The 27,620-nt window shown below is 46.5% G+C and overlaps 1 protein-coding gene and 1 long non-coding RNA gene across 3 annotated transcripts in view; one reads left to right on the top strand and one right to left on the bottom strand.

Annotated features, from left to right (window-relative positions):
* LOC147370377 (uncharacterized) overlaps window positions 1-23,065 on the top strand; it is a 50,884-nt gene extending 27,819 nt beyond the window's left edge. Inside the window, exon 2 of the long non-coding RNA XR_015165237.1 lies at window positions 21,844-23,065. This is a non-coding gene — a long non-coding RNA (uncharacterized LOC147370377). The remainder of the gene's footprint in view (window positions 1-21,843) is intronic.
* The window catches only part of SCD5 (stearoyl-CoA desaturase 5), a 175,896-nt gene that overhangs the window by 105,708 nt on the left and 42,568 nt on the right, over window positions 1-27,620 (bottom strand). The window contains exon 1 of one of the 2 annotated variants that reach the window (XM_086405121.1): window positions 1,983-2,212. The exons of the other annotated variant lie outside the window; for it this stretch is intronic. Coding sequence (XP_086261247.1) covers window positions 1,983-2,034 — 52 coding nt within the window. The 5' untranslated portion in view covers window positions 2,035-2,212. Of the gene's footprint in view, window positions 1-1,982; window positions 2,213-27,620 lie in introns of those variants that run through there. 2 annotated transcript variants of the gene reach the window in all.

Below are 27,620 nucleotides of genomic sequence, written 5' to 3'. Positions count from 1 at the left end.
TTGCCTGGAGAATCCCAGGGATGGGGGAACCTGGTGGGCTGCCATCTATGGGGTCGCACAGAGTCAGACACGACTGAAGCGACTTAGCAGCAGAAGCAGCAGCATTTACATACTGGGGTCTCCACGCATTCTACACCTACTGGGTCAGACTCTGAAAAGAGAAGAAGGAACCACAGTCAAGATGTCATCTCTGGTAGGAGGAGGGCTGGACAGGAAAACAAGGTTGTGGACAAGATGAAATGAAAGAAACAAAAACAGAACGTATTTGAGAGTTGGGATAGTAAACGGTTAATAATACCATCTTACGTATCTTTGAAAGTTGCTAAGAGAGTGGAAGTTCTCATCACAAGAAAACAAAACTGTAAGTATGTGGGGTGATGGGTGTTAACTAGACCTCCTTCGTGATCCTTTAGCTCTATGTATATCAATTCATTGACACAGTGGTAAAAAATCTGCCTGCCAATGCCGGAGACTCAAGAGATTCGGGTTCCATCCCTGGGTGAGGAAGAGTCCCTGGAGGAGGAAATGGCAACCTCCTCCAGTATTCTTGCCTGGAAAATTCCATGGACAGAGGAGCCTGGCAGGGCTACAGTCCATGGGGCTGCAAACAGTCAGACACGACTGAGCAATTGGGCACTCAGAACACATACATCAAATCATTATGTTGTATACCTAAAACTAATACAATGTTCTATGCTAATTATATCTCAATTGTTAAATTTTTTAAGTATTTGAAACACATTATAGAATGGACACAAGGTCAATTTAATTAGCTCAAAGAATACCCACTATCTAGAAATGCATCTCCCTTTTGTGGGCATCACTAAAGATGGTAAAACAAGAACAACAAAACCTAAGAGCTGTATGGTTTAGTCACTAGGTTGTGTCTGACTCTTATGACCCCACGGACGGTAGCCCACCAGGCTCCTCTGTCTGTATAAGCAACGCTAAACATTTATCAAATTACTTGATAAAAAAGGCCAAAAGATTTCTCTCTTTTTAAAAAAGTCACTTCTTTTTTAAAAAGTCATTTCTTGACTTTTTTCCCCTTGCTTATATGAAGGATCTCCAGTCGGGGAAGACTGCACCCGAGCACGTTTCTCACTCAATTCTTTCTGACTTACAAACGTCACTATAAAGCCACCCACTCATCACTTCCACCCCTCGACAGCCCCTCCCTCACCCTTGCCAACTCCCAGCCACTTTGGTCTGCGGAGATGCCCCAAGGAGATGACAGAGAAGCTACTCCAGCTACTGGAGACCTGTCTACCCAACTGGTGAGCGGCAGGAGCATTTCTCCACTGAATTAGCCACACTGAAGGTCCAAGTTACAGATGACAAAAAGATGCTCTTGTTATTATTATTGCTGCCGCAATAATTGTGTGCAATAATAGTTGTGCTACTGGCACAACAATAATTAGTGAGTGCCTAGAATGAGCCATGAGCTGAGATGAGCATTTATATGCCTATCTCACTGAATCTTCACCAACATTATTTTACCCATTTTACAGATGAGGCAAAGTGAAATTTACAAACTTAGCCAATATCACCCACTAAGTATTAGTAATAACAACTGGGAATAGACATTGTAACGTATCTCCTCTCAAGGTATTGTCACTTTTTGACGATTTGTAATCAATTGGAACTTTTCCCACACGTCTGTTAGGTTTGACTACCAAAAAGAAAAAAGAAAAAGCACTTTAACGTGATCCCTCCTACTTTCCAAATGACTGTTCCTATGAGGTCAAATGCAAAAGCCCCAGACTGATTTCCCAGGCCAACCACGGGAAGCACCTTGCCATCTTCTGTTCTTTTCTAATAGTTCCACACACAAGCCATCTTCCTCTCAACACTGCCAAGATCCCTGACATCACGTGAGGGGTTGGGGGTGAGAATGTGTGAAGGAGGAAGATGGAGGGTGGGAACCCCAGCACGGAAGGCAAGAGGCTTGTATTTCAGCCCTACTCCCACCACAAACTCACCTCTCTGGACCACAGGTTCCTCATGGCCAAAAGGAAACATCCCCGCTAGCATTAAATGTCTAACGATTTATGAAGCCTGGGAGTGTCATCGCGCTGGTGGTGCCCGGAGGTGTGGACACAGCACCCCCTACCGGTAGCCTCTGGGCAGTGAGGCCGTGGTCACACGCTCAGCCTGCTGGTCCTGCCTTGGAGCTGGGGGAGCTGGGAGGACCGTGGGAAAGGGCAGCAATGGGGAAAGTGGTTCAGACTCGCCCTCAGCTCATCCCCCCCTCTCTTCCTCACCTCTCTAAACTGTCCTGTGTTCCGATGAAACAAACGTGCTTGGAAATCAGATGGGCAAAGGTTTCAAAGGGGACAGATTACAGAATCATTTAGGCGGGAGTCAGTCGGTGGAGGGCCTCCCCAGTGGCTCAGCGGTAAAGAATCCACCTGCAATGCAGGAGACGTGGGTTCGATTCCTGGGCCGGGAAGATTCCCTGGGGAAAGGAATGGCAACCCACTCCAGTATTCTTGCCTGAAAAATCCCATGGACAGGGGAGCCTGGCTACAGTGCATGGGGTTGCAAAGGGTCGGACATGACTGCACAGCTGCAAGAGCAGATGGTGGAGGTGGGGCAGCTGGAAAGTCTTGTGCTCAGCCTTGTTGATAACAAAAAGCCACAAGTTACAAAACGTTTAAAAAAAAAAAGAAAGAAATATTCTCTCCAAGGCAGGTATACATCAGCACCCTGCACCCCTCTTTGTTGATGTTCACCTCCTCCTCCTGTGAGCACAAGATCAGAGGAGAGAAAGCGTGGAGTGGAGGCGAGGTTGCATCCAAGGGGGACAGGTGGAAGGAACAGGGTTTGGGCACCACAAAGCTGGTATCAAGATAGCATCCTATGGTGTCCACTCAGGCCAGGCCCCAAGGAGAACTCAATCTGTGCTGAAGTCCATTTCATAATAGGCTCCAGAAGGTCTTAGGTGGTGTTGTTTGTCTCTAAGTCCGACTCTTTGCGACCCCATGGACTATAGTCCGCCAGGCTCCTCTGTCCATGGGATTTCTCAGGTCCGAAGGTCTCATTTGCCCAATTCACAGAGATGTTGACCTGCTCTCATCTTCATGATTGGAAGTTTAGCCTTTTCTCCCAGTTCCCCACCTGTGGTCCATTCCCGCCATGAATGCTTGCCCAAAGTCAGCCACAGTGACTCTGCTTCTTCTCCCATCTCCTGGATCTTTTCTCTTCCTTTCTATTCTTCCAAAGGTAAGCTCACTAAAACCAATGTAAATTCATTTTTCTTCCTCCCCTAACTCCACATCTGCTCAGGAAAATGTTTAGAACCAGAGCTGGCAGAGGCGGGTTTTCTACAGTGAACTAGGGAGAGCCCCAAACTGGAAATGCTAAAGGTAGAGTCTTTTTCCCACCTCTTGAATCTAGACTAGCCTTGTAATTTTGCTTTGGCTTACAGAATGATGCTTTGTGACTTCCAGAGCCTAGGAGACTGTATAGTTTCTGCTTTGGTTCCCTGAAACATTGCCTGGATCACTCATGAAAGGAAGCTGGTTTAGCCTAACAAAGAATGAGAGGCCCTGAGAAAGAGATCCAAGGCATCCAGCCAGCACTCAGCGCCCAGCGCCCGCTGTGTGAGTGTGAGTGATGACTACCCATCCAGCCCAGGTGAGACCAACAGAGAAGCAGGCCAGCCACCCCAGAAGCAGGAGAAAGGACGCATTGCTCTTATTTAAAGCTGCTCAGTTTCGGGGTGTTTTGGCAGCAAGAAATAACTGAAATGTACACTTCTATTGTTTCTCTATGGTTTATGGAATAAGATATCAGAATGGGATTCTTTCTGCATTTCTTTTGCCCGAGACGCCAATATGATAGATATCAGATACGCATGTGAATGGGAAACAAACCCCTTATACAGAATTCACAAAGGACATTATCAAGACCTGGCTCCACCATTCCCGAACGCCCCATTCAGATGAAGAATAGCAAAGAGTTAGAAAGAAATGTGAATGAGCTGTGAGCTGAATACTCCCAAGGAAAGAGGGCAGAGAGCCGTGACTCCTTCATCTCAATCCCAGTGAAGTGGGCTTACATGGACCCCTTGGAGAAATTTGAAATTCAGTAAGTCTGCTTCATATGCAAGTTCCACGCCGAGAGCTCATTCATAAATCCAATTTGTTCATAAATCCGAAGTTAGCCTAGGTACCAAGTGAGACAGTAGGCCATGTAACACTGTACTGTAATAGGTTTATAATACTTTTCACAGAAATAATACATAAAAAACAAACACAAAAAATAAAATATTTTGAATCTTACAGTACAGTGCCTTGAAAAGTACAGTAGTCCAGTACAACAGCTGGCATACAGCGGCTGGCATCGAGTGAACAGACAAGGAGAGTTGCTGAGTGGAGGAGAGGGGGTGGGAGATGGTAGAGCTGAAGGATCGTCAGCAATAGGAGATGGAGGGCAAGCTGCAGTGTCACTCACGTCTGACGTCGATGGCACAGGTTTTGGTTCCTTGCTGGAATCAGATGCACGTTCACATCTTTGAAAGTTTGTAACTTGAAGGTTTGTGTGTGGGGAACTTACTGTAGAGCTGGCAAACAGCACACACGGTGGGCCTAGATTCATGCTTTCTGTACTAAGAGAGGGCTGTGGCCATAAGGTAGAGGTGTGTGGGGGGCTGGTATGCTCTTTCGGGGTTTCCTGGCTGACGTGTGTCTTGTGAACCAAATGTGATCACTCTGAAGAGAAAGCTGGGGTGGGATCAGCTTGGCTCCTGTCTCATAGGACCACCTACAGAGGCAGAAATATCTCAGCAGCAAGAAAGTGGGGATGTGCAGTGAACTGATAGGATCTTAGAAAGAAAACAAAAGAGATTTCCTGGAATATAGATGCACCTTCTTATGCCCAGAAACATCAACAACCTCAGATATACATCAACAAACATCTGCCTCATAACCACCTTATGGCAGAAAGCAAAGAGGAATTAAAGAGCTTCTTGATGAGGGTGAAAGAGGAGAGTGAAAAAGCTGGCTTAAAATTCAACATTCAAAAAACGAAGATCATGGCATCTGGTCCCATCACTTCGTGGCAAATAGATGGGGAAAAAGTTGAAACAGTGACAGACTTTATTTGCGGGGGCTCCAAAATCACTTCGAACAGTGACTGCAACCATGAAATTAAAAGACGCTTGCTCCTTGAAAGAAAAGCTATGACTTTTGTAGATGGCGTATTAAAAAGCAGAGACATCACTTTGCCAACAAAGGTTCACGTAGTCAAAGCTATGGTTTTTCCAGTAATCATGTACAGATGTGCGAGTTGGACCATAAAGAAGACTGAGTGCTGAAGAATTGATCCTTTCAAACTGTGGTGCTGAAGAAGACTCTTGACAGTCCCTTGGACAGCAAGGAGATCCAACCAGTCAATCCTTAAGGAACTCAACTCTGCATATTCATTGGAAGGACTGACGCTGAAGCTGAAGTTCCAATACTTCGCTCACCTGATGTGAAGAGTTGACTCATTCAAAAAGACCCTGATGCTGGGAAAGACTGAGGGCAGGAGGAGAAGGAGGCAGCAGAGGATGAGATGGTTGGGTGGCATCACCGACTCAATGGACATGAATTTGAGCAAATTTTGGGAGATAGGGACAGGGAAGCCAGGCGTGCTGCAGTCCATGGGGTCGCAAAGAGTCGGACGTGACTTACCGACTGAACAACAACAATGCCCAGAGGACTGTAGGAGAGAGATGGCCGATAATGTGGGTTTCTAAAGATCCCGCACAAGGCCCAACAAGGGAAAGAGTCCATCAAACACTGGCCTGGTTCAGAGAGTGGGAAACTGACCTTGCTGAGTCCTCTGTTCCTAACCTGCCCACCCGATCCTCAGGGACTCAAAAACTAGCTGGCAAACTGAAAACTACAGGGACGGGAAAGGCATGAGGTAGAGACCACAGATGACTGTCACCTATCCACCATCGCTCCCAGAGCAGGTTCCCAGCAGGCTCCAGAATAGAAAGCAAAAGAGGGTCAACATACACTCAAGTTTGAAGGTTTGATTCTCACCTTGGCCTGGACATCCTCATTTCTGAATTGAGACAGTGCAACGTAGAATGGCACGAGGACTGTTTCCTAAGAACGAGTTGAAAAGTCACAGGCCTGATGAGTGTTTACATCCACCTTCCTCTATTCAATAAAATGTAAAGGGCGACAAGCAGAAAAAGCAATATTTTGATGACACCACTAATTGTGTCTGTTGGGCGTGCTGGTTACATTTATTCTATTCACCATTTCTCCAGAATATACTTTTTTTTTTTTTTGCATCAACTTCTTTGAAAGTGAAAGTGTTAGTCAGTCAGTCGTGTCTGATTCTGCCACCCCATGGGCTATAGCCTGCCAGGCTCCTCTGTCCATGGAATTCTCCAGGCAAGAATACTGGAATGGGTAGCCATTTATATGTATTCATATATCCCTCCTTTTTGGATTTCCTTCCCATTTAGGTCACCACGGATCACTGAGTAGAGTTCTCTGTGTTATACAGTAAGTTATCATTAGTTACCTATTTTCTGCATAGTATCAGTAGTACATATATGTCGATCCCAAACTCCCAATTCCTCCCAACCCTACCCCTGCAGAACGTACTTTTCAAGACAAAAAACATCCTCTTTGTTCAATTCTCCTTTTCCCAAGACAGTTACTCATATTTCTCTTTGCTCACGTGATCCTTCCCTTCAGACAAACTCAGTTCAGTTGTCGCTCAGTTGTGTCCGACTCTTTGCAACCCCATGAATCACAGCATGCCAGGCCTCCCTGTCCATCACCAACTCCTGGAGTTCACTCAAACTCACGTCCATCGAGTCGGTGATGCCATCCAGCCATCTCATCCTCTGTTGTCCCCTTCTCCTCCTGCCCCCAATCCCTCCCAGCATCAGACAAACTAGGTGGGCTTATAACTTATCTCACTACATGATTACATTTGTCCAAATCCAGAAAGCCCCTCGCTGTTCACCATTTAGGATCTTCGAGCTACTGAGGCTATAAACTTGGAAGTTAAGTTCCCCAGGTGCTGAAGGTCTTGGTAAGCTTTGTCCCCATGACCGTGGAAAGAGGTCAGAACAGGTGTTGGCTTCAGGTCTGTCTGTCTCACTTGTCTGGAAATGCAGGACTTCATCTTGGCGACCCGCCTAGGAGCTTTCAAAGATTGAGATCTGTGGGTGAGGTTTTGGACTTCATGCCGGGAAGCTGAAATCTAATAGAGAAGATGGGTTGGCAGAACCTCTGGTTCTGAAATTCCAGCAGGTAAATTTTTATAAATAAAAGATGCCATCAATTATTTAGCATAACCAAACATGCTTGAAGAATTTAGGTATCACTTGCTAGTTCTCCAGAATTTAATGCATAATCATAGAGATGCATAATGCATGCAGACCTGGCCTCACCAGAGACCATCTTCCGAGAGAGAGATTGCTGGCGTGAGAGGAAAAAGGGGATCGCATTTCAATCAATTATTTGCAGGTTATGTGTTACATTTATTCATGCTGCATAATAAAGCTCAGGTGGGAAAGGAGCATCCATTTCTTTTCTGTGGAAAGCTATGTGAGTCAATGAGGATATATATTAGACGAGGAACAAGGGCGCAGAGCTCTGTTTCTGACTGTGGAACAAACGATGCTCAGCGCTGTGGAAACATAAATCATGCTCCTGCAGCCCCTCCTCAACGCTGGGAATCACCACCCCAGGAAGAAATCTTGCAGGCTGTCCTACGAAAGACATCTCAGGGTGGATCTTAAAGATTCTGACAAGGTCCAGGGTGCGGCCTTCAGCCTCCTGGGCACTGAAGTCTGATCTGATGACTCCATTTCTCAAAAAATCCATTTCCTGGGGACAGAGTCACATCTTCCAGCCTCAGAGCCTGAACCAGAGGGACAATCTATTAATTCACAGGGATACTTGAAGTCCATATAACATTAGTTCTTTCCCTGCAGGCAGACCTCTATGGGAGACCAAATTCTAAGCCCCGCATTGCTGGGTGAGTGTGGCTTCCGAACACGACACGATTGGAATGTTTCAGGCACTGGACTAAGGCAGCCTGGCAGGTCCTTTCCCAATACAGAGGGTCTGGCCAATGGTTTGCAAACTTCGTGCCAGTACCATTAGAGCTGTGAGATCATTTCTCAAGTCACACTGAGACACCATTAAATAATAATATTACATATTAACACATATATGTGGAATTCAGAAAAATGGTATAGATGGCCTTATTTGCAAAGCAAAAATAGAGACAGACATAGAGAACAAACATATGGTCAACAAGTGGGGAAAGGGGGCGGTGAGATGAATTAGGGGATTGGGATTGACATACATACACTACTGATGCTGTGTATAAAATAGATAACTAATGAGAACACATTGTATCACTCAGGGAACTCTGCTCAATGCTCGTGGTGACTTAAAGGGGAAGGAAATCCAAAAACGAGGGGAGGTATGTATACACATAAGTGAATCACTTTGCTGTACAGCAGAAACTAACACAACATTGTAAAGTATAATAAAATAAAAACAATTCAAATATGTAAAAAAAATATATATATACAGTAGAAAGTATCAAAGTGCACTGCATGTAATTAAAAGAGATAAGGGGCAGTAAAGAGGGGTGGTGAAAAGCACAGACACTCAAGGCAGGCTCCAGAGGATCACACGCTGGCTTGCCCAAATACCAGGTGTACAACCCTGAGTAAGTTATTGAATCTATACCTCAGTTTCTTTGTTTGCAAAAATGGGAATGTAATAGGACTTACCCCCAAGCTGGCTGTGAAAATTACATGCCTTAATGCCTCTAAAGGGCAGAGAACTATGCCTGGCTCCCAAAAAGGACTGTATAAGCTTCCATTGTTAGGAAAAATTGCTTTGTGGAACTATTGCCCACACCAGAGACACAGGAGTTGAGTTCCTATGACAACTGGAGTCAGACATGCTGAGAGGGACAGCAGTTTCCCTTGTATCTGAAGGGTGGTTTCCATTGTATTTGAATTAGAGAGTTATGGAAGCAGGACCAGGCTGCAGGAAAACAGGAAAGCGGAGGAAATTACCCAAAAGGACATCCCAGGTGACCCGGCTTGAGCCCTCAGAAGTTGAGGAATGCTTTTCAGTGAAGGAAGATGAAAGTAGAATTGACACATATACATTATTGATGGTATGTGTAAAATAGATAACTAATGGGAACACGCTGTATAGCACCAGGAACACTACTTAATGCACTGTGGTGACTTCTTTCCCAAATGGGAAAGGAATGCAAAAAAGAAGGGATATGTGTATATGAGTAGCTGATTCACTTTGCTGTACAGTAGAAACTAACACAACACTCCAAAGCAAGTAATTAAAAAAAAAAAAAAGATATTGTTTAAATGAGTTGCTGTAAATCTCTCTTTCCTGGAGAGAATTCTCATTCTCTGATGTACATTTTGCCTTTTTTCTTTCTTTTTGGCTTTCTTCTGAGACCATGATGACATATTTTGATGTGCTAGAATGGTTCATCAAGTTTAAACTTGAACTTATAAAATTCCTCTGTTCAGATCAGGCAGGTTCTTACCTCAATTTTGAATAGGATCAGCTATTATCAATTGACTATTCCATCCCATACAACAAGTCCTTCTTTCAAACATGTTACACGTTCCCTGAAAATCTGGACAAATAGAAGGTGACTGCAAGGAGATCCAACCAGTCCATTCTAAAGGACATCAGTCCTGCGTGTTCTTTGGAAGGAATGGATGCTAAAGCTGAAACTCCAGTACTTTGGCCACCTCATGCGAAGAGTTGACTCATTGGAAAAGACTCTGATGCTGGGAGGGATTGCGGGCAGGAGGAGAAAGGGATGACAGAGGATGAGATGGCTGGATGGCATCACCGACTCGATGGACGTGAGTTTGAGTGAACTCTGGGAGTTGGTGATGGACAGGGAGGCCTGGCGTGCTGCAATTCATGGGATCACAAAGAGTCAGACTCGACTGAGCGACTGAACTGAACTGATACGGTAAAGGCAAGAGACTAAATCATGTTTGCTAAACTAAAACATCTTCTCCAAAGAAATGATCAAGTAAATGGGAGAGATTTGATAATATCCAAACAGAAGTTAACATAATTATAACATTGACCATACACATAGACTGAATACTTACCATGCACCAGGCATAGTGCTAAGCACTTCATGATTTTCACAGAGCCTCTTACAGACAGATGACCTTAATTACAATGAAAAGTAAGGAAAGTGATACTTAGAAGATAAGGGTCTGGGACTTCCCTGGTGGTCCAGTGGTTGGGACTCTGTGCTCCCAATGCAAGTGTCCGAGTTCAACAAAGACCCGGCATAGCCAAAAAAAAAAAAAATTGTTTTTAAAGTGCATTTTCCATGGCACTGCACTCCTGCTCCTGGCATTAGGAGAAAACCAGACATCAGTGAGGGCAAAAGCATGGAGAAGGAGGGTAAAATAATGAAACCAGCACTCCTGAAAGGTTTTAGCTCAGGCCTATGGAGCTGGGAAGACAGAAAGGCAGAGCTGATGTTTGAGACCACAGCCGAATCAGTCTCAAGAAGGATGAATTCAATAAACTGCAGAAGGCAGGAAGAATTACTTGGGGATTTGAGTGGAGGCTTTGGCTCATTTTGCTGCATGAAGAGGTAACCCCACAGAAGAGCCGAGGATTTAGGGTTGGGAAGAATTTAATCCGTTTCCTGAGCCCTGTTCTAACCTCAAGGAGATGGATTTAATTTTCAAAGACTTAAATAGGAACCAGAATTTAGACAGAGCCAAACTAGGAGAAGGGAAAAAAGGTGAGGCGGGCCCATGCACTGTCCAGAAACCAGAAGGGAGAATTTACCTAATTAAACTCAAAAAGCTTTTGCACAGCAAAACAAAAAGACAATTTTCTCCCAGATTGGGAGAAAATATTTGCAAGTGATGTGACTGACAAGGGATTAGTCTCCAAAATTCAGTAATACAAACAGTTCATGAGGCTTGATATCATCAAAACAAACAACTCAATCAAAAAATGGGCAGAAGACCTAAATAAACCTTTCTCCAGAAGGGGGAATTTACCAGGCTCAGGTCTAAGAGTGAATTTAACTCAGTAAGCACAGGCCACAGCGGAGGGAGTCGGAGGAGGGAGAGACACAGGAGTGAACGGTTATTTCCACACACACAGACACACCTAGAAGAGGACATCAAATTCAGCTGTGTGTGCTTCTAATTGCCAGGCTAAAGATGCCAGGATTTTAAATTTAAATTGGAACAATTCATTGGGAGTGACATTTACTTTTAACACCTGCATGGCTGAGGATGACCACAACTGCCACAATCTCTGAGCTACAGAGGCAAAAAGCTTGCAAAGCATCTTTATCATTCCAACTAAGTGCAATTTTAAAATCTGTTACTGAGTCCACAGATGCTGGGATATAATATATAGTCTGGACCCTACTGTGTTATTGCTGTTTAGTCACTAAGTCGTGTCCAACTCTTTTGCAATCCATGGATTTATAGCCTGCCAGGCCCCTTGTCCATGGAATTTCCCAGGCAAGAATACGGGAGTGGGTTGCCATTTCCTTCTCCAAGGGATATTCCCAGACCAGAGACTGAACCTGACTCTTCTGCACTGGCAGGCGGATTCTTTACCACTGAGCCACCAGGGAAGCCCTGGACCCTACTGTAGCAGATTCCAAACAACTCTTGAGACCCAAGAAACAGTGCAAGTGAATTTACAGAGGTTAGGGAAGAAGAACACAAAATGGGAAGAAACAGAGGATTCAGCGCGCTCGGTTTATCATCAGATGCTGCAGAACTGGGTTGCGTTAGCAGGCAGCCAGTCACGGACTCAGAGAACAACACCCTTCAGTGGGAAAGGCCAGTGGGAGGAGACGGCAGTAGCTGCTGCTGTTAGAACCACCGTCAATAAGCACCATTCACCACAACGTGTGAGTCATTCAAGGACATTGTTGTCAAGAAGCTTAGGGTCTTATTTAAGGAAACAAAGTGTGTACATAAACAGAAAAAATAAAGAACGATACAAACTGGGTCAAATGGGAAATGTATCATCCTTGGAAACTGCTGAGTGTCTCCAGATTACAAAAACACATCCATCTTGCAGAAGCCACACCACAATTCTAGAAAGGAAGAGCCCTAAGTGCCAACACCATACAGTTTCACTCCAATTCATCCAACTACACCACGGACTCACATTTCAAGGAGACCTGTGAGACTGAGACATGAAGAATCACTGCCCGAGGAGTCGTTCAAAACACTGCCTTGGACTTCTTTGGTGCTCCAAGGGTTAAGAAAGTTTCTGCCAATACAGGGGACGTGGGTTTGATCCCTGGTCTGGGAAGATTCTACATGACTCAGGAAAATTACCGAAGCCCACATTCTCTAGAGCCCATGCTTCAAAACAAGAGAAGCCACCACCATGAGTAGCCCCTGCTCACCACGACTAGAGAAAAGCCTGTGCAGCAACGAAGACCCAGGGCAGTCAAAAATACATTAAAAAAAAATCGCCTTATGTCCTGTTTAAAATGGTCAGTTTTAGCCTCATGCTGATTTTGGAGTTATTTATCTGAAATGACTATAGGCTTTACACTCCTAACGATATTTTATATTTATTTGTGAGGGCAATATAAATTAGTAGCTAGGAGTAAGGACTATGGAACAGATTTCCTGGGTTCAAATACCATTTCTACACTTTTCAGCTGTGTAATTGAGGCAGGTTACTTAATTCTTCTAAGCCTTGGTTTTCTCATTTGTAAGTGAGAATAAAAGATTTGCCTCATATAATCATGGTGAGGAATACATAGTGATAAACTACTCAGCTCAGTGGACGGCACATAGTCCACAAAAATATCTGCTTTCATGACTATTTTCAACAAGGTGGCTAAGAGCCAGAGCTGGTGTGAGATGGCCATCGGCAGGGGCCAGGGCACTGCACAGCCAAGGGTCTCCTGCACTGGTGACTCGGAGACCCACCTCCCCATTCTCAGTGTGTAAAGGCAGGTGAGCGCACAGACTAGAGACAGGGAAGAGGCACGTAACAGTCTGCGCGAGCAACACGTGGGGAAATATCACATCCGATGTGTCTGCTTAAGAATTACTGGGCCAACAGAGAACAGACTGGTGGTAACTCCTACCAAGCGGGAGGAGTTGGGGGAGGGATGGAATGGGAAGTTGGGGTTAGCAGATGTAAGCTTTTATATATAGAGTAGATAAACCACAAGGTCCTACCATATAGCACAGAGAACCATGTTCAATATCTATGATAAACCATAATAATACTTTAAAAGAATACTTTAAGAAAGAATGTATATAAATATAACTGCATCACACTGTTGTACAGCAGAAATTAATACAATATTGTAAATCAACTATACTTCAATAAAAAATATTGATTAAAAAATGAATTATTGGTCCACACACGCAAGAGGTGATAAAAAGAAATCTGAAGTTAGAAATAAGCACACTTTGAAAAGAGTAAGACTGCGATGTATATGTGTGGCTGAATCACTTTGCTCTACACTAGAAACTAACATAAGATTGTAAATCAACTATACTCCAATAAAAAATTTTTAAAAACATTCAAAAATACTTAAATCCCACATTATAAAATTTTGATAAAAGAGGGTGATAGGGACAATGGATGAGAGGACGCTTCAAGGCTAATAAAACTGCTTCCAGAAAAATGTTCTTAAAGATTCAGGGAAGTTGTGAAGAGCCTTTTGAGTCTCAGAGAATACAGCTGTATTTCTGCCTGCAACCAGAGAGCTGCTGGTAGCAAAAAAAGAGTTGTGGGATCAAAAGGCAGGTAATTATGTCTGCTTTAAGAGAGGGTATTGAGAGGAAGAAGAGAAAGCTCTGATTAAAAGGTCTGAGGGTTGACCAGGAGGGGAGGGTTTGGAAGCCTATTTCACATGCAGTGTTATTTCTTTTTCTTCTCTGATTGCCATGGCAAGGACTTCCAAGGCTACGCTGAATAATAGTGGTGAGAATGGACACCCTTATCTTATTCTTGATTTTAGAGAAAATCAGTTTTTCTCCATTGAAAATAATGTTTGCTGTGGCTTTGTTGTGGGCTCCCCGGTGGCACGAGTGGTAAAGAACCCGCCTGCCTATGCAGGAGACGTAAGAGACGCTGGTTTGATCCCTGAGTTGAAAAGATCCCCTGGAAGAGGGCATGGCAACCCACACTAGTATTCGTGCCTGGAGAATCCCATGGACACAGGAGCCTGGCAGGCTACAGTCCATGGGGTTGCAAAGAGTTGGACACGACTGAAGTGACTTAGCATGCGTGTGCACACACACACACACACACACACACACGGGTTTGTTGTATATGGCCTTTATTATGTTGAAGTAGGCTCCCTCCATGCCGACTTTCTGGAGAGTTTTTTTAATCACAAATGGATGTTGAATTTTGTCAAAAGCTTTTTCTGCATCTATGGAGATGATCGTGTGGTTTTCATTCTTCAATTTGTTAATATAGTGTACCACATTGATTGATTTGCATATATTGAAGATCACATGTGTTAAGTTCATGTTTAAGGGTCAACTGGAAATTGTTTGCTGAGGGCTCTGTGTACAAAGTTCCTCTCAAATTCTGCAGCAAATCCCAAAGAATGTGCCTTCCCCAGAGGCCCTGGACTGGAGAAAAACAGTCTAAGTGGGAACCTCTGCTCTACGCTCAGAGACCTGTGTTCCTTCCTCACATCGCACACCTGCATTCTCCTCTATCTCTGCTTGTCTCTCTCACTACCTTCAGACTTCACGAGAACTTGGGCCAAGCCTGCTTTTGGTTTCTGCTGTATCTCAAGTGCTTAGCAAAGAGCTCTGTGAGCACAGCATCAAGTGAACACTGGGTCCACCATAAATATTTGTGGAATAAATGAACGAGCCACTGAACAAGTGCTGGAGAGCAGAGTCAGGAGGACCAGATAACTTGGTTCTTTGTTATATGGGCCATTGTTGGTACGACTTGAAACATTTTATGTTTCACTAAGCCTTTTGGTCTCAAATGACTGAGAAAACCCAGCCCCTGTGAACACCAAACTGGGCCGCTGCTGCTGCTAAATCACTTTAGTCGTGTCCGACTGTGCGACCCCATGGATGGCAACCCACCAGGCTCCCCTGTCCCTGGGATTCTCCAGGCAAGAACACTGGAGTGGGTTGCCATTTCCTTCTCCAATGCATGAAAGTGAAAAGTGAAAGTGAAGTCGCTCAGTCGTGTCCGACTCCCAGCGACCCCATGGACTGCAGCCCACCAGGCTCCTCCATCCATGGGATATTCCAGGCAAGAGTACTAGAGTGGGGTGCCATTGCCTTCTCTGCCAGTCTGGGCAGTAGCTTCCTAATACATGAAATTTTCAAGTTATTAATACAAATGTCTGTCTCAGAGCACATGGGTTAATCAAGTCAGTCTTTGTAATCTTTCCCTTTCTAAATGGAAATCAACTAGATGAGCCCTAAAAGTATCTTTCCAAACTATTTAACAGGCTGAAATGTTTTAAGCTATCTCATTAGCGAATAATAGCCATTTAAATTCTTTGTTATAATGAGGTTTCTTATTAATGAAAACTACAATGAAGTATGTGTAGCTATCTGTGTAATGTATGTGTACATGTACATGTAACTACATATGTGTGTGTGTGCACCATGTGTGCATGCTAAGTTGCTTCGGTCTTGTCCAACTCTTTTTGACCCTATGGACTGTAGCCCACCAGACTTCTCTGTTCATCGGATTCTTCAGGCAAGAATACTGGAGTGGGTAGCCATTTCCTCCTCCAGGGGATCGTCCCAACCCCAAATATGGAACCTTCATCTCCTGTGGCTCCTGCATTGGCAGGTGGGTTCTTTACCACTGTGCCACCTGGGAAGCCCCTTAAATGATGGACCACCAGGGAAGGCCCTAGCAACTACTTTTAACCTGTATAGAGCCTTTAACAAGGAGGGCAAATGCACAGGCCCTGTGGTCCCTGGCTGCTGCTGTAAGGCCACGTTAAGCACTGCTAATCCATGATGCACTTTCTCGCTGAGTCTAGGCACCACCTCTGAACTGTTTTCAATCCAGTCCCCCAGCCAGCCATGATGAATCAACTGAAGTTAGAAAACAAGAGGAAATATCTTAGCCTCCTTGACCTAGCAGTATACAGTCTAGTGTACTTCAAATTTTCTTTTCCATGAGCCTCAGTAAAACAAGGCATTCTGGGGACTTCCCTGGTGGTCCAATGGCTAAAACTCTACTCTCCCAATGACAGCAACCTCTCCCAACCTCTCCCAACCTCTCCCAACCTCTCCCAGGTTCAATCCTGGGCCCCCTAAGATCTGGTACAGCCAATAATAAAGGCATTTTGCATCAAGTATTAGCACAGGTTTCAGTAAAGAATACTAGTCCTTATTTGTGGGCTGTATTCTGATATTCTGGAGAAGGCAATGGCACCCCACTCCAATACTCTTGCCTGGAAAATCCCATGGACAGAGGAGCCTGGGAGGCTGCAGTCCATGGGGTCACTAAGAGTCGGACACGACTGAGCGACTTCACTTTCACTTTCCTGCATTGGAGAAGGAAATGGCAACCCACTCCAGTGTTCTTGCCTGGAGCATCCCAGGGACGGGGGAGCCTGGTGGGCTGCCGTCTATGGGGTCGCACAGAGTTGGACATGACTGAAGCGACTTAGCAGCAGCAGCAGCAGCATTCTGATATTCTATTCTCTTCTACTTCATTGTTTAAAATGCTGGTTGCAACCTATTGATTTTCTAACCTACATAACATGAAATATGGCTTGCAACCTGCAGTTTGAAAGGTCTTGCTATAAAGGATTACGTCTGCAAATTCCCAATTCGAAGGTCAGGGCCAATACTACGAGGAGCCTGCATGAGTTTTCTCAGTCGGACAGAGCACTGGACTAGTGGAACCATGGTCAAGGCCTCACTCCCTACCAAGGTCCATCAGTCCTGCTCTTCGAGCTACAAGTGGATGGCTAACTCCTGGCAGTGGGGCACATCCTTGGGAACGAGCAGATTCTTTATTCTTACAAAAAGAATAATTCAAAATACTCATTCTTCCACAAGGGGTCAGAAAATCACTCATACCATGTGAAAGACAAACTCAGCCCTGTGTGCATGCATGCTCCCTCAGTCATGTCTGGCTCTCTGTGACCCCATAAACTGTGGCCTGCCAGGTTCCTCTGTCCATAGGATTTCCCAGGCAAGAATACTGGAGTGGGTTGCCATTTCCTTCTCCAGGGCATCTTCGTGACCCAGGGATGGAACCCCAGTCTCCTGCATTGGCCAGCAGATTCTTTACCACTGAGCCACTGGGGAAGCCCCTAAACTCAATCCTAACCTTCAGGGAATCTTATTATTGATTGCTTGGTCCCCACAAGAACCATCGAAACTATTTTCAGTTTTCGGAAATCACGTGTTCTTTCACTTCCCTGTTCGTTCTGTCTGGCTAACTCTCACTTATCATTCTTCTCTGTAAGCCTTCCTCAAACACCCGGGCCCTCTACTCCCACCTCCTTCCATCCTCAGCCAGGCTGAGTTTAGGTGCCCCTTCTTTATAATCCAATCTGCTATCCTGTATTTAATATCCTGGTCACCTCCTTCTATGTCCTCCTTGAGGACAGAGGTGGTCTTTCAGCTCCATTCTGGGTGCCTGGCACAAGGCCGGTCTCATAAGTGCTTGGAGAATGTTTCTTGAATGACCTAACGACTGATCAAAGTGCCAAGGAGGCCAGGAGCTAATGCATTTGAGGCAGAGAAAGAAATAAGAATTGGAGGAAAGGAAGGGGGAGGAAAAGATGTGACTAATACTTGATGCCTTAGCCTTGCTTTCAGGACTTTTACTTCAGCTGATCCGCACAAGACGCAGGGTAGAACTGGTACTCCCATTAGACAGATGTGTAAAGTGAGGCTATGAGGAATCCTTCTTATGGAGGGGAGGGGATGAAAATGATGCCACGGAGAAAGAGAAATTGCCTTTTTAAAGACTGGAAAATATCTTTATCACAAAAACATTCTTCTCCCTTTAACCACAAGTTGGAGGAATCTCTGAAAATAGGACAGTGACAAAATCCTGAATTGTGAATTCTAGCAAGAAATACTGCTCTGCATGATACCTGTGCTAAAGCAAAACAGATCCTCATAATTATGTGGGCAGAACCACTATCACAAAGTCTGAAGTGTTTAATCTGAATTAAATATAATTTTAAACCGGGGGGAATTCATTCATGTATAGGAATCCGTACTTCTATCAAGATGAGGAAAAGCAGAAGGCAAAAATGCAGGCAACATCTCTAAGGCTGACCTTCACTTTAAAATATATATTTAATTGTGCATAAGTTGGACTAAGTCTTCACATTTCAAGACAGTGTCCGTGGCTCATGGTCAGGCTGAAGGGCTGGGGAGATACAAGGAGAGAGCCTTTTGAAAGCAGCCAGCTGAAATTTTCTGACCAAGAAAGGCACAATCTCACGTCTACTCCTAGGTTCAAATGATGGGAAGTTCTGATAAGCCCGAAGCTGTCCTTAGAATTTCAGGAATAAATTAAGCAAAGAGCTGCTTAGCACAGGGATGAGACAGTGCTGAGGAGATGGAGTCTCCTGCCCTCTGAACTGCTCTAGGAGCGAGAGCTCCACCTTCCATCCCAGCTGAATAAAACCTGCCCCTCTTCTCTAGTCTCCTCACCACAACTGGGCCTGGAGAAGCTACACATGCCCTTTGATCCCCTCTTAAAATTCATTTATTCAGAACATTCACCCTAGGAACACTCATACATTCACTCATTGCCCCCTTTCATTGTCTCTGTATTTCTCAGGCTTCCCAGATGGCTCAGTGGGATAGAATCCACCTTCCAATGCAGGAAACACAGGAGATGCGGTTCAATCCCTGGGTCAGGAAGATCCCCTGGAGAAGGAAATGGCAACCCGCTCCAGCATTCTTGACTTGGAAGATCCCATGGACAGAGAAGCCTGGCGGGCTACAGTCCATGGGGTTGCAAAGAGTCAGACACGACTGAACACACACATGCACGTATGCAAGTTCTATTTCTCTCTCTATATCACACACACACACACACACACACACATCCCAACACGCATGCACATACAGATGTATCTGTTTTCCTTTTTCTCCCTAATTAAACCGAGTTCAATATTGAAATCAGATACAAACTGAACCCTACCCGCCAAATACTGTCACATTTTCCCATAGACATCATTTCACTCCAGTGATGAACGGGAACTTACTCCCACTACAACATTAAAATAATGTCTCTTTCACTCACTTCCTGCCCTCTCCCTGCCAAGAAAATAATTAAGGAAGTGTAGAATATCAGAGCTGCAAAGATCTTGAAGACCATCCCTGCCTTTGCTGCTCAGAGCACAGTCTGAGGACCAGCCTTTCCAGAAGCCTGCTGGAAGGACAGAACCTCTGGCTCCCCAGGAACTTGCGGAAGTAGAGTCTGAAATTGAACAAGATCCATGTAATTCACATGCACACTCTGACCCTGAGCTGGGCAGAGCTTCTCAGCCTGGCTCCCCAGAAGCATCATCTGGGGAGGTTTATAAGCCACCAATGCCAGGCCTCCCTTACCTGAGAGCAAATTAACTAGGCATATTCCTAGATGCAGGGTGGTTAAAGGGTCCCCAGCAATTCTGTTCTGCAGCCAGTATTGAGTAGCACAGCTCCTGTCCAACCCTCCCATTTTCCAGATGAAGAAATGGAACTGCAGAAAGGCAAGTGACCTGACAAGGACTCAATGTAAAACAGGGGTCAGGCTGAATCCATCACTTGAACCCTAAGGCAAGTGATGCACCCTAGGGTTTCCTCCAGAGGGTGGGCTCCAGCCGTGGAAGGTCTATTCCCTGCGCCCTGGCTGAGAGAGAAGGCTATTCCTACAGCTGCTGCTGCTATTTAGTCTCTTAGCTGTGTCTGACTCTCTGCAGTCCCATGGACTGTAGCCCACCAGGCTCCTCTGTCCATGGGATTTTCCACACAAGAATACTGGAGAGGGTTGCCATTTCCTCCTCCAGGGGATCTTCCCAACCCAGGGATCGAACCTGCCTCTGTTGCATCAGCTGCATTGGCAGAAGGATTTTTCACCACCAGCACCACGTAGGAAGCCCCCTGTGTTCACAGAGGGTCCCCCCCAGTCACTCCTTTCGGAGCCCTCCTAGTCTACTCCCTAAGAAACCATATTCACTTTGGCCTGGATTACAGCTTTAGAAAACCAGGTACCCGTAACACTTCTGCTTGACCCACCATTTATGTGGTAAATGCATTCATAGCTGCCTGTTGCCCTCCTAGCTGTTTTTCTCTCCCCCTCTCCCCAACTCCTGTTTCGAAGAAAAACAACCAACACACACCAGCCCAACAGAAACCCCTGAGAAAATCCAATTCAGAAGGGTGAGAGACAAATCAGGATACGTGCCATTTCCTTGAAGCCCTGGAAAATGGTTACATCCGAGGCTGACTCGGGCGTTCCATTTTCCACCAGAAAAGCAACACTGATTCCAGCTGTGGGAAGGAAGGCCTGAGTTTGGGTTTTGAGATTGGCCGGGACGCTGCAGAGGTGGCTTATGGAAAGTCCAAAAGTCGAAGCAGCCTTCTCTTTGCGGTCCCCTAGCAGACACTGCAGTCCCTTGTCAAGCAGACTTGTCTGAGAAATGCAGAGGTGAAGATCTATTCAAAGACAGAACTGGGAGGTTGGGACTGATATATACGCCCTTTCAGGTGTAAAACAGATAGCTAGTGGGAACCTGCTGTATAGCACAGGGAGCTCACTTCGGTGCTCTGTGATGACCTAGAGGGGTGGGATGGTGGGGTGGGAGGGAGGCTCAAGAGGCAGGGGATACGTGTATACCTATGACTGATTCACGCTGTTGTACAGCAGAAACTAACACAACATTGTAAAGCAATTATACTCCAAAAACAAAAAAAAATTTTTTTTTAAGTGTTCGAGTCTCAGAGTTCCATGGCTCTTCATGTAGAGGAAAACTGATCTCCCAAGTTTTGCAGGAGTCGAAGGGCAAAATGGAATGAAGGTGAAACGACATCGGAGAGCAAATCAGACTAGAAGAGGAGAGAGAAAAAGAAGGAAACGAGAGGGCAGGAGGAGAGAAGCACACGTTATTAGCAATACATTAGAAGGCTCTGCTTTCGCCTCCTGCATCTTCACATCACAGAACAAGGCCAGAGGCCCCTGAGATCGTGCAAATGCAGGGACGAGGAAGAGCAGGCTGAGAGGGCAGGTCCTAGCAGCAACGGTGTGAGGCATCCCACTGCCCGGTCACGTGGCTGCGGCAGGAGCGCTGTGCTGGGTGGTTCTGGAGCAGAGGGATTCTGCCCAGGCTCCATCCCTGGACCCAGTCGCAGCTTCCGATCAGGCCACCCTCATATTTGGGAACGGAGTCTGCGAGGGAGACGATTCCAGCCCCTCTTCTATTTTCAGCTTCCCTCTCACACGAGCGGCCCTAGTGGTAAAGAACGCAAGTGCTGGGGCAGGAGACATAAGAGACTTGGATTCGATCCCTAGGTCGAGAAGATCCCAGGAGAAGGGAATGGCTACCCACTCCAGTATTCTTGCCTGGAGAATCCCATGGACAGAGGAGCCTGGAGGGCCACAGTCCATGGGGTCGCAGAGTCGGACATGACTGAAGCGACTTAGCATGTTTATACGGAGAGTAGCATCAGCCAAACTCCAAGAAGCAACCGAGAAAGGGGGCTGGTGGGAAGGGGGAAAAATCCATGTCCATCTACAAACCCGCATGGCCTGGGGAGGAAGCTTTCATTTTTAACACTGGGAGCTGTGAGGCCGACCTATATTTCGCTTCTAATATTGACAGGAATGACAAGCCTCGAAGGCCAGGACACAGACTGGCCCATACCCTCTGAAGACGTCACACGGAGGAGCAGTAGCCGTCAGACACCAGATCCCACTGTGGACAGAGACTCGAGGCTGAAACAGAAGGGGACGGAGGAGCTGGGTAAAGGGTGCACTCAGCTAGGATGGAAGGGGATAGCCAGATCTTAGCTTTTAACTTCAGAGCTTGGCAAGTAGTCCCCATCCAGACTGGACATGCAGCTGAAAAAAAAATATGGGGAGGGGGGCAGGGACTAAAAGCCCAAGAAAGGAGAAGATCAACAGGAGATGTACAGAGAATTAGGAGTGGTGAAAGAGGCGAAGAAGGTGGCCAGGACGAGGTGGTCAGGAGTGGCTGAATTTCCCAATATCAGTAGGATAACTTGCACAACACAGCAGAATTCTCTGGCCAAGCAGGCAAAAGAGGAATCGATATTAAACAAAGCTGTCAGACAGGACTGCTTAAAACCATTGGATATGCTTTTTTTTTTTCTTAATGCATTATCCCTACTCTTCTTTTATTCCACATTTTATTTTTCCTACTCATTTCTCAAAACCTAACCCTCTAAATCATATTTGTCTGGCCAGCCTTCTGATGACAAGGCTTCAGACATGTAAGACAACGTTAAATTTAATTTTATGCCTCAGACACTGAAGGTTGGCAGCACTTTGCTATTTTTTCATCAAGCCTTCACATTTTAATCTGCCAACCAGTCAGTGAACTGGAAACAGAGAGGAATCACTTCAGATTATGAGAGACTTTAGACTCGACACCACCAATTTTTTTTTTTTCTTATCTGGCTGTCATCTAAATGTAAAGCTGTGTAATGATTTAGTGGAGGCGTACAAGCCCCCGGGGCCTCCGTGACAAGAGGCTCTGAGAGGAAGGGACTGAGCTGAATGTCTCCAATGGGTGTTCCCCAAGCATCTCCCACTGAACACACATAAGTCAGAGCCCGGTATCTTCCTCTGCTGCCTTCTAAACCCTTGGTCAACGGCACCACCGTGCACCTGGTCATCAGCAAGGGCGACAGTGGTGAGGGGAGGAGGGGTCATCTAGATGCCGCCCCCCTGCTCCCTCCCCGCCCCCCGAGCTCACACAGGACAGATGCAGCAGGGTCACAAAGAGGGGAGGTGACAGCCAGACTTGAGTCTCTGCTTCATCCCTGGCTGGCCATGCGCCTGCCCTCGGGCCAAGTCACCTAGGTGCTTCAGCATCCTCACCCGTGAAACCTCGGAAAGCTGGGGGTGTTGTCATTGTTTTGTCGCTCAGTTGTGTCCGACTCTGTGCAACCCCATGGGCTGTAGCCTGCCAGGCTCCTCCATCCATGGGATTTCCCAGGCAAGAATACTGGAGTGGGCTGCCATTTCCTTCTCCAGGGGATCTTCCCGGATCAGGGATCGAACCTGCATCCCCTGCATTGGCAGGCGGATTCTTTAACCACGGAGCTCCCAGGGAAGCCCTGTTGTGGGAGTAAATGAATTAAAATAGGCCACTTAGAACCAGACCTGGTACACATCAAGCACTCAGTGTTAGTTTAGACTTCCGGGCCTTCAGCACCTCGTGGACTCAATTGTCAGGACCGGCCAATCTCAACATCCTCTCCATCTTCATCCTCTTTCCTCTCGTAGCCCTCACCACCTCCCACCTGGACTAACATCTTCCTCCCTGGTCTTATTGTCTGTACTCTTGTTCCCTCCAATCCATCCTCCATAGAACAATGGCACTGACGTATCTAAAACACAAAACCAGGGACTTCCTGGGGGTCCAGTGGCTAAGAGGGGGCCCAGTGGCTAAGAGGGGGCCCAAGTTCAATCCGCAGTCAGGGAACTAGATTCCACACACCACGACTAAGCATTTACATGATCACACATGCTGCAGCTAAGACCCAGTTGCACACAAATAAATATTTTTAAATAAATAAGTAAATCACAAAACCAAACATTCCACTCATTCTCAGAGCCCTTCAGCAGCACCCTGCTCTCCACAGGAAGGAATTTCCCAACTTCTTAGTGTATCAGACGGCGCCTTCCCCAGGCTGCCCTCCCCCTTCTCGCCATCTCCAATTCTGCCACCTCCTCTCTCTCCCCCTTTCCTCTCTGTGCCCCCGCTGCCCTGCTACTCTGAGCTGCTGTTCACCCCCCGTCTTGTGGAGTCCAGCCTCCAAGCCTTAGTTTGCCTGATTTCTCTATGGAAAAGTTCTCCAGCTCCCAATTTAGTCATCATCACCTTCAGAGAGCCTCCCAGAACTCCCTTGTGGCTCAGTGGTAAAGAACCCACCTGCCAACGCAGGAAACACAGGTTCAATTCCTGGTCCAGGAAGATCCCCTGGAGAAGGAAATAGTGACTTCAGTATTCTTGCCTGGAGAATCCTGTGGATAGAGGCGCCTGGATAGAACCCACCTGCCAACGCAGGAGACACAGGTTCAATTCCTGGTCCAGGAAGATCCCCTGGAGAAGGAAATGGTGACTCCAGTATTCTTGCCTGGAGAATCCCATGGATAGAGGTGCCTGGTAGCTAGGGGCTACAGTCCCTAGCGTCTCAAAGAGTCAAACACAACTGAGAGACTAACATTTTCACTTCCAGAATCCCAACCCTGGGCAAACTCTTCCTCTGGGTTCCCAAAGCTCCGTGTGTTTCTCCTGCTCCACATCCACCAAGTAAGACTGAAACTGGAGAGCGGGACTCATTCCAAGCACCTTTACAACTCTAATATATTCAAACCCAAACAGATGACCATGTGATGCAAGGGTTAAGGACATGGACTCTGGAATCCACGTGCTGGGCACGTATCCAGCATTTACTGGCTCTACGACCTTTATCGTGTCACTGACCTTGTGAAGCCCCATCTGTAAAACAGAGATGACTGCAGTACCTCCTTCACAGACGTATTGTGAAGAAACAACAAGGTTAATTTAACACAGAGTCTTTAGCCTGGTGCCTGGCACAGCCTAAGCTCATATATAAACTTCAAGGGTGTGGGGAAAATCGTGACAAATGAAAAATAGCAATAGAATGCAAATTAAAAAAAAAAAAGGATGGCCACTAGCTTTAGTTTTATAGGCAGAACTCACAAACGGCTATGCCAAGATAATCTTGGACATGATGTTCATTTGGCTGCTTCTGAGACTTCCAAAAAGTCAGCGAGAGAAGGGCTGAATCAGCAGGTGGAGTGATTACGCTCCATTCCCCAGAGACTGGGTTACTGAGAGCAGTCCCTGTGAGGAGCCAGGGAACACATCCTGGAGAGTTCCGGAGGACAACAGTGAGCCCAGAGCAAGCTGCTCACCCCCAGCAGGCGGTGGGCAACAGATCCCTGGACCCTCCTGCTAGTCTGTACAAGAGCAGATTAACTCTACAGAGCTAGAGTGTTACTCACTCAGTCATGTCCGACTCTTTACAATCCCATGGATTGCAGCCTGCCAGACTCCTCTGTCCCTGGGACTTCCCAGGTAAGAATACTGGAGTGGGTTCTTTTCCAGGGGATCTTCCTAACCCAGGGGTTGAACTCAGGTCTCCTGCGTTGCAGGCAGATTCTTAACTGTCGGAGCCACCAGGGAAGCCTTCCCCAGAGCTAAGCTTTGCCAAAACTCTAACAATGGGTAACAGATCCATACTTTGTCCAGAGGACCTTCTTAACCAATCTCTGTTTCCATAACTTCCTTACACCTCCAGCCCCAGCAGAGTCGGCGGCGGGTGAAGATGATCAGAAATGATTCCCTGGCCTTCATGCCAGGACCTGGAGTGGAAATACTCTCAGTTCATTAAAATGCTACATAACGGAGAAAATCTTGCCGAACGCCACCACAAGCATGTATGAAATTTTTTTCTTTGCTAAGTTGCCTACTCACAAATCTAACACCTGTCCAGCAGAGCATTTGCATAGGTTCTGCTGTATTTAGGCACTGGAGAAGACTCTTGAGAGCCTCTTGGACTGCAAGGTCAAACCAGTCAATCCTAAAGGAAATCAGCCCTGAAGAGTCGGATACGACTGTGCAACTGAGCAACAGCAACAATCCCGAAAAAATAAACAAGCAGGAAAGGCAGGCCCCTCACAGCTGCCAACAGCTTCTCTGAAGGAGCTGAGAGCCGGCCAGTCACAGCAAAACTTCTGACTGAGACTCTCCAAGCCCGTAAGGAAAACACGGATTTCCACAGTATGGGGAAGGGCCCTCAGGGACCATGTCACCGCGGTCTCGGGGCCCACAGGCTCCTGAGCGCCTGACTCTCTGTCTGAGTCTATGAGAGCAGCCATAGCAGGCCCCGCAGTCTGGGTGGCTGCACGACATTTCCTCTCACAGCTCTGGAGGCTGGAAGCCCGAAATCAAGGTGTGGGCAAGTAACCTTCCTGCTGAGAACCTGGAGGGAGGTTCATCGCCCGGCCGCTCCCCTCGAAACTGGTTTGTGGGCGACCTCTGATGTTCTTCAGTCTCAGCTCCCATCACTCCTCACCTCTGCCTTCATCTTCACCTGGCATCTCCCTGTGAGCACATCTACGCCCAGCTTTCCTCTTTATAAGGACATCAGTTCTACTTGAATAGGATCCACCCTTGTTGCTGTTTAGTCGCTTAGTTGTATCCGACTCTTTGCAACCTCATGGACTGCAGCAGGCCAGGCTTCCCTGTCTTTCACCACCTCCCAGAGCTTGCTCAAACTCATGTCCACTGAGCTGATGATGCCATCCAACCATCTCATTCTCTGTCGCCCCTTCTCCTTCTGCCTTCAGTCTTTCCCAGCATCAGGGTCTTTCCCAATGAGTCAGCTCTTCACATCAGGTGGCCAAAGTATTGGAGCTTCAGAGTCAGCAGCAATCCTTCCAATGAATATTTAGGGTTGATTTCCTTTAGGATTGACTGGTTTGATCTTCTTGCTGTCCAAGGGACTCTCACGAGTCTTCCCCAGCACCAGTTTAAAGGCATCAATTCTTCAGTGCTCAGCCAGTCCAACTCTCACATCCGTACATGGATGGAAAAACCATAGCTAATGACTTTATTTTAGTTTGATTACCTTGTAAAGACCTATCTCAAACACAGCCACCTTCTGAGGTTCAGAGGGTTAAGACTTTAACCTATAAATGGGAGGTGGGATTACAATTCAGCCCATAACATCCACTCTCCAGAGACCACTCTGTAACCAGGACATGAGCCTTGGGTCTTGTGACAGACGTTGGTGTCAGTGCCAGGGCTCCATGGACATGGAGCAGGTGAACACACTGCTCATGGGTGGTGGTGCACCGCCCTGGTGCACAAAACACCCAGGGCGTGCACGCCAGGCTCAGGGTGCCAGCCACAAAGGTGCCTTCTCAAAGGAACAAGCCTCTCATCTCACAATCAGGGGGCACATACAACACTGGACTTCATCCCTCAGAGCCACTTCATTCTCACCCCAACCCCAGCCCCTACAGACAGACGGCTGGCTCCAAGCGAGGTAAACGAAACCACTCGCCAGGTGGCCCTCACACCCTGACACTGCTGGTGATGGAGATGGTCTGCGAAGAATTCACTACTCCTTTTCTTTGCATCCTTGGCACTCCCCTTCAACCTGTCCTTTCTTACCTAGCCTAATTCTGCCTGTTGGTGAGAAAGTTCTTAACTAGCAGATGGCCTCTGTGAGAGGAGGAATCTGGTCCATTCTGTTCACTCCTGTGATCCAGTGCCCCCCGCAGCACATGGTTGGTTGTAGGTCTCTAAACAGACCTTTGAAGGATACAGTGAATGTTCCTCCCCGCACTGGACGGGCAGTTCCTCCACGGTGGGGA

Source organism: Bos grunniens, chromosome 6 (genome assembly GCF_055505025.1).
Source record: "Bos grunniens cultivar Pamir isolate PY7600 chromosome 6, Bosgru_T2T1.0, whole genome shotgun sequence".
In the NCBI taxonomy this organism is placed as follows: Eukaryota; Metazoa; Chordata; class Mammalia; order Artiodactyla; family Bovidae; genus Bos; species Bos grunniens.
The sequence above is the reverse complement of the archived record's forward strand: the minus strand, read 5'-3'. Positions and strand labels throughout refer to the sequence as shown.